Source organism: Orycteropus afer, unplaced genomic scaffold (genome assembly GCF_000298275.1).
Source record: "Orycteropus afer afer isolate SDZICR_OR568_19922 unplaced genomic scaffold, OryAfe1.0 scaffold00518, whole genome shotgun sequence".
NCBI classification, from domain to species: Eukaryota; Metazoa; Chordata; class Mammalia; order Tubulidentata; family Orycteropodidae; genus Orycteropus; species Orycteropus afer.
Window position 1 is genome coordinate 1,131,343 of NW_006922105.1, and position 11,066 is coordinate 1,142,408.

At 39.1% G+C, this 11,066-nt stretch overlaps 1 protein-coding gene across 1 annotated transcript; it reads right to left on the reverse strand.

The window, feature by feature from the left end:
- Nucleotides 1–1,984: 1,984 nt before the first annotated feature.
- On the reverse strand, nt 1,985–9,494 carry FBXO30 (F-box protein 30). The gene is made up of 2 exons (XM_007955612.1): nt 7,464–9,494; nt 1,985–2,188 (listed from the first exon to the last, which is right to left on the reverse strand). Exons 1-2 carry the CDS (start codon nt 9,492–9,494, stop codon nt 1,985–1,987), a joined length of 2,235 nt encoding a protein of 744 aa, XP_007953803.1.
- Between the last annotated feature and the right edge of the window lie 1,572 nt (nt 9,495–11,066).

Sequence of the window (11,066 nt, forward strand, 5' to 3'; positions counted from 1 at the left end):
ACTGAGCCATAAAATGGGAAAACATTAATTTTATTAGATTTTGAAAAAATGTAGCACAAAGAAAACATCTTAACAAAATAATATGGTGGCATAACAAACAAAAGAGAGAACAGCCAAAGATGTGTAAAAGAAATTTAAGGTGGAAAAAATGTTAAATATCTCACGATCCAGTGTGGAAACAAGACATCTAAATGTAAAAATCATGGATTTAAAAATGCACAACCATTTAAAAAAAAAAAAAAGTTAATGCTTGTGCTATCGTAACCAAAGACACACTCTTCAGCAAAACTTTTAAAAGGCAGACTTATATTTTACAGTATTTGATATCTTACTCCTGGCTTTTTCACTAAAAGAGAAACTTTATGCAATTTAATCTTACAGTTGAAAAACAAAGTTTAAGCACTTAGAAGTAAGTGTAGTAACTCTACTAATTAAAAAGGTGAGGCACAACAACTGATTAGTCTTTAATGCTGTTTTTCAACTGTGCTAAGAACTTGATCCAACCAAAACAAGTCTTAAGTAGTTGAAAATTCTTCTCTAATGCCCAAGGAAGGCTCTGCCTAGTTTGATTGCCATATATGGGAATCAAGAACCCAGTAACAACATAGCACCCTCAGGGACAAATATAGGAAGAGAAGATACAATAGTTTTCATACTTCTAACAAGGTAACTTGCCACCATTGTAGACTACCAAATGCCATTAAGTTACTTAAAATAAGTTATACAAGTATATGTCCCCCTCTTCACAATTTAATTCTAAATATGGATGTGCTCATTTTTTTTTTGTCTGACCACATCACGTTAAGAGTATAAATCAATTTGAAAGTTATAGTAAAATACTTCAAGAGTTGACCTTTGAATATTTTCCTATTATACCTAGATCTTTATACAAAGATGCAATTCTCAGTTTTTGTTAGAGAAGTGTGTGGGAATTAACTTGGAAATGTTTTAAGACTGCCAATCAAGATAGGTTTCTGCATTTCATGATTGTCATCTTACAAAGACGATACCAAATTTCACATTTTAAATGTCTTAACACAACAGTTGTAGTTTTTAAATAAATATCAAAGACAAATTTTTAAAAAGCTTATGGAAAAAAACTGTTAAGCCCTTCTCATTCCGAGTATTTGATATATATTCACATAATATGCCCAATTCAAACTTAAAATGAGGTATATTATTCACTTTTCTCCAAACACCAAATACTAGCAAATACAGAATACCATAAACAGTTTCAAATTAAATTCACAGGTTTTTGTTTGTTTTTGCATTAACCTGACACATAACACGTTGCCCGGAGTCTTTGGATGTGGCATCTAACGAAAAAGAAAGCTGCATATGGACACTCTCGGTATGAGCGTTAGTAATACCTAAGACGACTACATCTTGTGGATTATTTTTAAAACATGATCAATGGCATTACCAAACAGTCATGACTTCAAATATTATTTAAATACATATTAGAGATTATCTATGTACCAACAATCGTCTAAGAGGAGCACTAGAGATAAAAACCTTATAGTGATCTTATGGGAGTGCTCAAAGCATTTGAATGTTTTTTTTTTTTTCCCCCCTTAATAATCTATGTTTTGCTTTTTGAATGCATGGGTTACAACCCACAGAAAACATGAGGAATAAATTGTTTGGTCAGGATCTTGTCAGTATAAGAAGCCAAGAACTTAAGAATCAGAATATGCACACCATTTAAAATATTAATTTCAAAAATTATATACCTAAAAATTAAATCACCCTGTCCAGCAAGTTCCAAAAATTTCACACATTTCAAACATTAAGGCAACTTTTTTCCCAACTAAACAGTACTTATTTTACAAAAATATATGTCACTTCAAAACATTATATACATAGTGACAATAAATTTAGCTAGTTGTAGTCTTTAATACATTAATAAAGTGTCACATATTACAAAGAAATTACACTACATGTTTGCATGTCTGTGCAAGTGGAGTTATAGTTTTTAAAGTCTTTAAACTACAGGTTTCAAAACCGAGCGCAGTGAACGTCCTTCCTTAGTGAGTTCCCGTGTCACACACATACACGGCAGTGGGATTGCTTCCTCCCGCTTCTCTACAATATTGTAACTGCATCTCTTCAAGTGGTCAGCCATGCTCAGGATGTCAGCAAATTTCCATTCATTAACAGAACAAAACGCAGTACTGAATCGCCATACCTAGAAGAAAAGTCTACTTCAGATTTAAACAAATAAATTTACAATCAAGTGCACTTCTTGCAGTAGCTGCACACATTTGGACTGTCCGAGAAACAGTTTCAAGTAGTTAGCTAAACAACTGAAAAGCAGTAAATGTTTGGATACAAATCTCTTTATCAACTATCTACAATGGATAACCACTACTATGGCATATGACATCAATAAATATAACCAAAAGAAGGCCAAAACTCACGTTAAAAATCATGCCAATCTCACTTTTACTAATAAAAATTTGTATTGCTCTGTAAACCTTCACCCAAGTCACAAAATTTAAAAAAAGAAAAAAAAAAAACTTAATTAAAACAATTTAAAACCCACAACCTCAAGAACTCAGTCACTTCCTATAAGCTAATATATACTATACACTCTTCTTTCAGGATATCCAATTGGCTACATAGAATTGTCCACTGTCTGGAGATATTGGCAATACAAGTGTTATTTTTCTCTCCAGGTATTTCTACCATTCCTATTACATTACATAAAATATACTGAAGAATACCCTAGAATATTGTGCTAAGGTAGTTTATCTTCCATAGACTATTTACCAGTACTAAAGGGACTTAGTAAAGATCAAGAATGTAGGTGCTTCAGTTCAAAACGTTTCTGAAAATTTATATAGAAAGAGCTTTTGTTAAATGAATCCTATCTTAGTCCTTATTATTGTAAAATGTGTTTCTAAGCAAAATACTCACCTGTCATCCCCATTCATGTGTTTGGTGGTAAAACTATGAGCTATTTTCTCTTTTGCCCACTTAGCAGCTCCTGGCTCTGAAGCACTGTCATCTTATTAAAATCCAGCTGACTTTTTTTTTTTTTTAAAAAAAAAGATGTAATTATCATTTATTAAATGATACCAAATACAGCTGTGTAAGATAGACAGTGGGGCGTATTTCAGAATAAACAATACAGGGAAATGTTGAGTGTATTGGCCCATACATGTATGCATTCTTTCAAGAAATATTTACAGAATGCCTACTATGGTCCAAGCTCTCTATCAGCTGCTAGGGATGAAAGGGCAAACAAAATCCGATTCGGTCTTTGTCCTTATCAAGTTGACAATTAGATCAGCTGACCTTTGTGGCCCCCTCTTGTTTATATAATCCAAAAGACAAAGCTTCCTGAACACAGGTACCAAGCATGAATGGAACAGGGCAGCCCTAAGTAACAAGCACAGGCCTAAGCATCACAACTGGGCTCGTCAATAGCCAAAGGGCTAGTGAGAGAACACCGACTACATGGTAAACTGTAGCGGCTTTGAGGGAAGCCCCCAGCACTCATTACAACTTCTCAGGAGAGGGTGATGGTAACTTCCAGGGGTGGCTAGATGCCTTTAAATTCTGTGAGAACAAAATCATTTTTCAGCTGGTAACAGAAGTCACTGTTCAGCCCAATGAGGACTCCTCATACTCCTCAGGGCTATGTTCAATTACCATGTATGGAATAATTTCCCTAGAGTCAGCAAAACCCTATAAAATGCTACTAATAGATATTAGAGATGTCACTAGCCTCTCTTACAGTCCTCCAAATGCATAAAACTACAGGGGTCAGTAGGAGTTTACATCGAGCTTCAGCAGAAATGAACTGAGAGGTTCAAGGCTGGCAAGCACCCTCCATACTTCCACACAATTAAGTCTGGGGAAAAGGACGCAAAAAAGTGGATGGCTCCCACCTCCTCATGATAAGGCTTCTTAATAATCAATCATTCCTTCATTCAAGAATCAAGCCATGTACTACTTAGTGCCTGCTATGTGGCTGGTGCTGTGTCCTGGTGGCACAATGGCTAAGTGCTGAGCTGCTAGCCAAAAAGTCAGTGGGTTTGAACCCACCAGCTGCTCTGTGGGAGAAAGATGTGGCAGTCTGCTTCCATAAAGATTTACAGCTTTGGAAACCCTATAGGGAACTTCTACTCTGTCCTATAGGGTCACTGTGAGTCAGAATCAACTAGATAGCACTGGTCTGGTGTTGGGCAGTACAATATTCTGGTTAACCAGAGACTCTCATTTTTAAGGAACTTAAGAATCTAATGAAGAAAACTGACAATGAATTTCAAATTGGTGTGACAAGGTGTTTGTTGTTGTTGTTGTTGTTATGTGCCGTCGAGTCGGACCTGACTCATAGCAATTCCTCCTTGGGTTTCCAAGGTGGTATCACTACAGAAGTAGATTGGCCTATCTTCCTTCCGAGGAGTGGCTAGTGGGTTTGAACCGCCAGTCTTCTGGTTAGCAGTCAAGTGCCTTAGGCACTATGCTACCAGAGCTCCTACCAGGGCTTTAGCAGCAGTATATAATGGGGTCCCACAAGGTAGAGAGCAGTCCACCTCCCCGGGGGTTTCAGGTGGGGCTTCTAGAGGGCTTTTGTGAGGAAGCAAGACCTAAAGAGTTAGCAGGACTTAGCAAGGAGCTGAAGGTCAGAAACTCCAGGACCAGGCTGCCTGTATCTGCATTCATCAGTTAGTTGACTGAGTTACTCAATCTCTCCGAACCTGCTGAATTCCTAAACCGATGACAGTGAGTTAAATAAATTAAGGAAAGTAAAGTGCTTAATACAATGTCTAACAAACTTCAAGTGCTCAAATGTAGGATTAAGGACAACACAGTCAAAGACTGAGAGGCAGGAAAGAAAACAGGAAACTAAGCAACTCAAAGTGGCTGAAGTGTAACTGACAAGAGAAAGTGAAGAGGTAAGTAAGGGAAAAACTTACTTTTTGGGAAAAACCTGAAGTGTTTCATCAAGGAGTCTGCCTGTATCTCAGGCATGATGGACAAGCATTAAAGAAGTTTTTAAGCACTCCAGTGACAGCATAAAAACCAAACTCACTGCTATGGAGTCGGAACCAACTCACAGCGACCTCTCCTTGGGTTTTCGAGGCAGTAGATTGCCCAATCTTCCTTTTGAGGACTGGCTGGTGGGTTTGAACTGCCAGCCTTCTGGTTAGCAGTCAAATGCCTTAGGCATTTTGCCACTAGAGTTCCTGAGGAGTGTGTAAGTATTGCATTTAACAAGTACCTATCACACTAGTTCTTAGATAGAGCCTACATTGGAAAAGGGGGACCCACTTGGAAGTAGAAACTCACGTAGTTGTTGTAGGTCAGACATGTTGAGTTTAAGGACGCTATGAAATAACCAGGTGGAGGTGTCCAACAGACACTTGTAATACTGGGGGGAGTTCACAGGAGAAAATAAATGGCTAGGATATGGATATGTGAGTAATCCATGTAAATGATGGCAATTCAAACTCCAGCGTAGATGAAATCCTTCACAGGAATCAAAGGATTTCATCTCATATGTCAATACCAGGGGCAAGGACAAGAAAAAGCCATGCTCAGTGTCCCATCTTACAGATGAAACAGGCCAAACAGACAGCAAGTTATCCAGAAAACACAATATAAAAAAACAGGTATAAAACTTCTTCCCACCAGAAGTCCCAGTGGGGGGAAAAAAGATACAATAATTTGTGAGTTCACTTATTATTAAAGTGTCTCAAGAGTACACAGAAGTAGATGTAGAATTCTGAAAAACTAGGGCAATGAGCAAAAGGAAATCTGAGGGTGTTAAGAATAACCAGGAAATGTTAACCCTGTGCAACCAAATGCAAAGTTTATCAAAATTCCTGCAGTTTCACATCCCAAATTTTCTAAAACAAAAAAACACTTCAATTAAAGCTATTTGCAATGTCTTCTAGTTTCTACTGGATACTGCTTCAAATAGGAACTGGGCAAAAGTAGGCTACCATAGGAGGAAACTGGTGGCGCAGGATTTGTTCCCAGGCCTGCCAAATCTCCAGTCGAAGCTCCTAGTGCCTACCCCTTTAGTGTACTCTACTAAACCCAGACAGCGTTCCATCAACACTATCAAATCCCACTGCCTTACTCTTATCTCATGTCAGTCTTGTACATACCCACACCCATCCATTTATGTTCTCTGTGTTGGAGAAGAATACTGAAAGTGCCATGGACTGCCAGGAGAACTAACAATTCTGGCCTGGAGGAAGTGCAGCCAGAATGCTCCTTGGAAGAGAGAAGGGCCAGACTGCACCTCACCTACTTTGGTCATGCTGTCAGAAGGGACCATTCCCTGGAGAAGGGTATCATGCTTGGTAAAGTGGAGGGCCAGTGAAAAGGGGAAGACTCTCAACGAGACAGACTGGCACAGTGGCTGCAATGACGGGCTCAGGTATAGAAAGGACTGTGAGGATGGAGCACAACTGGGCAGTATTTCATTCTGTTTTACACAGGGTCTCTATAAGTCGGAGCTGACTCGACGGTATCTAACAACAACATCCCTCAAATACTCTATTGACTACTTATTCATGTCTCTGTAGCAGTAGTTATAGCTTTTTCTTACCTCTGTACCTAAATTCTACCTGAAACAACCAAGTCCTAAGATAGAAGTTACTAAAAAGAAGAGCGAAACTATCAACTGTAAGCAGGAAATAACTCTCTTCCCACCCTTGTTGTCCCATGAAGAAAATGTTTTCTTTGGAACCCAAGATTCTGGTGGTAAAAGGGACCCAAATAAGAGTTGTCTCAGAACAATGGAGGGGATATGGAACTGCTCAACTATGCTACATTAGATTAGAATCTAATTCTAGGATGTCTGCAATGAATCTGATTATGACAAACAATTCTAACTATCCTACTTCTTGATTATTTATCATTAAAAAGGAGCCTGCCATTCTATGGACTCAGTAAATTTTAGGGGACAAATTTTCAACAAGATATTAATTAATCAGTACCAGTATTAAGTGCCTAATACATGTTACCACCACTCAACTATCAGTTTGTCATACTATGGTGACTTACGTGTTGCTATGAGGCTGGAATTATTTCAAATACTAGCATGGTGAGCAGATTTCAGCAGGGCTTCCAGACTAAGGCAGAGCAGGAAGAAAGGTCTGCTAATCTACCTCCAAAAATGAGTTGGGGAAAACCTTATGGATCACAACAGAACATGTCCCACTAGCTTGCTTTGGACCCATCATGAGGAGGAAACAATCAACATCATGTTTGGTGAAGTAGAGGGCCAACAAGGGCGTGGAAGACCCTCAGTGACACAGACTGGTACAACAATCACAACTACTGATTTGAGCATGCTGGAGATTAAAGGATGACGCAGGACCAGGCAATGTTTGTTTTGTACATAAGGTCACCATGAGTCACAGTCCACTCAATGGCAAGCAGCAATAACTATATGTAAAATAAAGGGCTGGTACAGTTAAGATTAAGATTAAACTAACCTTTTCTTTTATCTGCCATGATGAATTTCCATCCGGATACTTCCTTTTCCCCCACTGCAGTATGACCATTCCACGAGACTGAAGCAGACTGCCACACACATCCCTCATTAACTTGGATACACATGAGAGTTGACATAAACTGAAGCCATCCAGAAAGCCTGCAATATGCTGTAGGAGCTCAAAAGGAAGACTACTTAAATGGTCACTATGTAATCCCAACACACAGTTTCTAGCAGGCTCTACTAATACTGTAGATATGCATGGCTGGACTCCAAATGACCTCAAGTGGCGGTCATGTATAATCTTTGCTCCTTGTGTTGATGGACAGAATCTACGTTGAGAATAGGTGCAGCCATAGTAAGCTAAAGGACATCTCTGCTCCATCCAGCCATTGAGTCCAGCATGAATGTCACCATGCACGTTCTTAAAATGTGAAGAAAATTCTTTCCTTCTAAATAACTGTCCACAAACAAATGTAAACATTGAACGCTGCTTGGGTTGGTACCTAGCGACACATTCCAAAACTAAATCCAGCCCAAGTGTCTGAAAAGGACTAGGATTGGAAAGCTGTGGGTTGGCATGATCACAAGCTGAAGCTGAAGCTATTTCCCCAACCATGGTATTTGTAGCTAATATTGCAGATGGAAGTGAAAAAGTCTGAGTCCCAAAGTCAATGTGATAAACGTCAACCATGCGACTATCAGATATACCCCTCCCACCTGGAGAATCTCCTAAACAAAACAGTAATGCTGCTGTGATTAGATCTATTCCTTGCAGGCCCATGGGATCTTCTGCAACTTCCAAATCTGATGTATCCACTGCTTTATCTTCCTTTGGTTTGGACCAACATGAATTAGTAAGAAACTTGAATGAAGGAGAATGACTAAAAGACAAGACATCCATATTCCTCAAGTCCCCTAAGTCTATTTTTCTCCAATACAACTCTTCTTCATCTTCATCACCTGGCATGAGGATATGCTGAATTGTGCCGTTAGGCAAAGGACCTGGCGGTATTCCTTCCCTAAGTTGTGCTGCTACTGAAAGTGAATTGGAAGGTTTTGAAGTGCCATCTGATGCCACACAGTCTCCATTTGTTAAGTTACTTTGTTTTGAATCACTAGATAAATTCTGATTCTGTACTTGTGTACAAATGTTTTCCAAAGAAAAGCCATTACAAAGAGAAGTGCCATGAGAACTTGTATCTAAGCCACATAAGAAATCACTTGAACCATTCTGTTCAGATTGGGCATTCTGACTTGTGTTGTTGTGGTCAATTCCACCTACTGCTCCTATCTCATCGTCATAAAGATGGTCCTGGTCTTTTAAGTTTCTATCCTGTAAGCTTTCGCTGGTACTTTGCTCTTCACTCATTTCATTCTCAGATGCACAGAGACTTGTACTTAACATGCCAATGTCTCTTGTGGCAGTATTCAGGATATCTAAAGCAGCAGCCAAACTTCTGGTTGTTTCTACAGTAGCTTGATAAAGTGCACCATAAGATTCTTCATCAACAGACACCAAACCATTCGTATGTGGTATTTCTGGGACACTTGATTTCACTGAAATTTGTTCTCTAGCTCCTGATACTTTATCAGTCGCTTTTGACATCATGGTGGCTACTTTGAGAGATTCTAAAAGCATCCTTTGGTCTTGAAGAGCCAAGGCCATATCTAATTGTGCCACTTCATCAACATCTCTGCTTAGATTTTCATATGATTTCCGGTCTGCATAACTAACTGGCCATCGGTTCCACTCCATAGTACAGCACACCACACTTGCAGGGCATGTTTCTAGATGTTCAGCAACTTTATTTCGGGCCATTATAAATGGACATCCAAAGTCACTATTTAAACAAGGCACTCGTTCAAATGGACATAAAAGTCGATGTTCATCAGCTTTACAAGAATGGAAAACCGCTCCACAAACCAATGGACAGCCAATCAAGTCACAGGAAATCCCAGGCTCTGGTCGGGTCATGCACCTTCTGCTGACACAGTTCACACAGTGTGAATGCTGCAGCTCCTCCTCCATGATGGCAGCCAGTCCCGCTCTGGTTGTTGAAATGGAAAAAGATATGAAGTTAGGCAAAGAGTGGTCAGTTTGTAAAAACTGTTTAATAATAAATTGCCAATGTATATTGGCTTATTTTAGGATTAAATATAGAAAATATAAAACATAAAGACATGTGTTAAGTTTGTTTTACACATAACACATTTTGAAGGAAGCTAAGCACTTAATTCAAGTAACAATTCAGTACTTTAAGTAAAATGTCTTAACGGCCCATTTTTATAAACATATAGACTCAGGACCACAGTCGCAGGGGACATCAAGCTCAAGGGGCATAACATACTATACAAAAAACTGTTCCACATCCTACTTTGGTGAGTAGCAACTGGGATCTTAAAAGCCTGCAAGCAGCCATCTAGATGCAACAATGGGTCTCTCCTCGTCCAGAGCAAAGAAGAATGAAGAAAATCAAAGATTCATGGAAACAATTAGTCCAAGCGACTGGTATACCATACGATCCTCAGCCTATACCATTATGAGACCAGAAGAACTAGATGGTGCCCGGCTACTACTGCCAACCACTGAGAGGGGGATCTATATAGGAGATCCTGGTTAGAGTGGGAGAACCATGTGGAACAAAACTCAAAATCATTTGGAAAAAAAAAAAGAGACCAGGTTTGCTGGTCTAATAGAGACTGATGGAATCACTGAGACTATGGCCCCTAGATGCTCTTCAGGTCTGGAACAGAACCCACTCCTGTGGCTTCCAGCCAAACAAAAGACAGGCATATGAGCTGAAAATTTACACTAGGTAGATACACTCCTTGGAGAGAACAGTCACAGGAGAACAGAAGGGCTGTGTATGCACAGAGAGACAAGCTCGGGGGCAGGAGTTCACCAAGGGAGGGCACAGGGAAGAGGTAACTATGGGGAGGATATGGGAGGGGAGCTATTGCATTGTGGTAAAATGTAGTAAACTTCATGAGACAAAGTGTATGTGAACTACTGTATGGAAAGTGAATTTGCTCTGTAAACTTTCACCAAAATCACAAACATAACACTTTAAAACATAATGCTTAAATTCTAGTATCCCATGTAATGTATAAATTAATGTCAAAACAAGTTAATGTTTATTTTAATAGATATCAGAGACTTCTTTAACTTTTGTTTTTTATTTTAACTAAACTGACTTTGATATAATCTACATTACAGAGACCTCATCATATTCCTGAAGAGAAATATATGAATTTCATGAATACACTTCATCAAAACTTGATTATTGTTGTTGATAGTTGCTCTCAAGTTCATTCCAACTCCTGGCCACCCCATGTGTGCAGAGTAAAACTACTCCACGGGGCTCCTGAACTGTGACCTTTCAGAAGCAGAATGCCAGGCTTGTCTTCTGAGGAACCTCTGGGTAATTTCAAACATCCAACCTTGTGGCTAGTAGTCAAGTGCTACCAAAAAACAAAAACCAAACTCACTGCCATCGAGTTGATTCCAACTCATACCAACCTTCATTGGGTTTCTGAGGCGGTAAATATTTACGGAAATAGACTGCCCCATCAGAACTCTTAAAACTTCTTTATACATTTG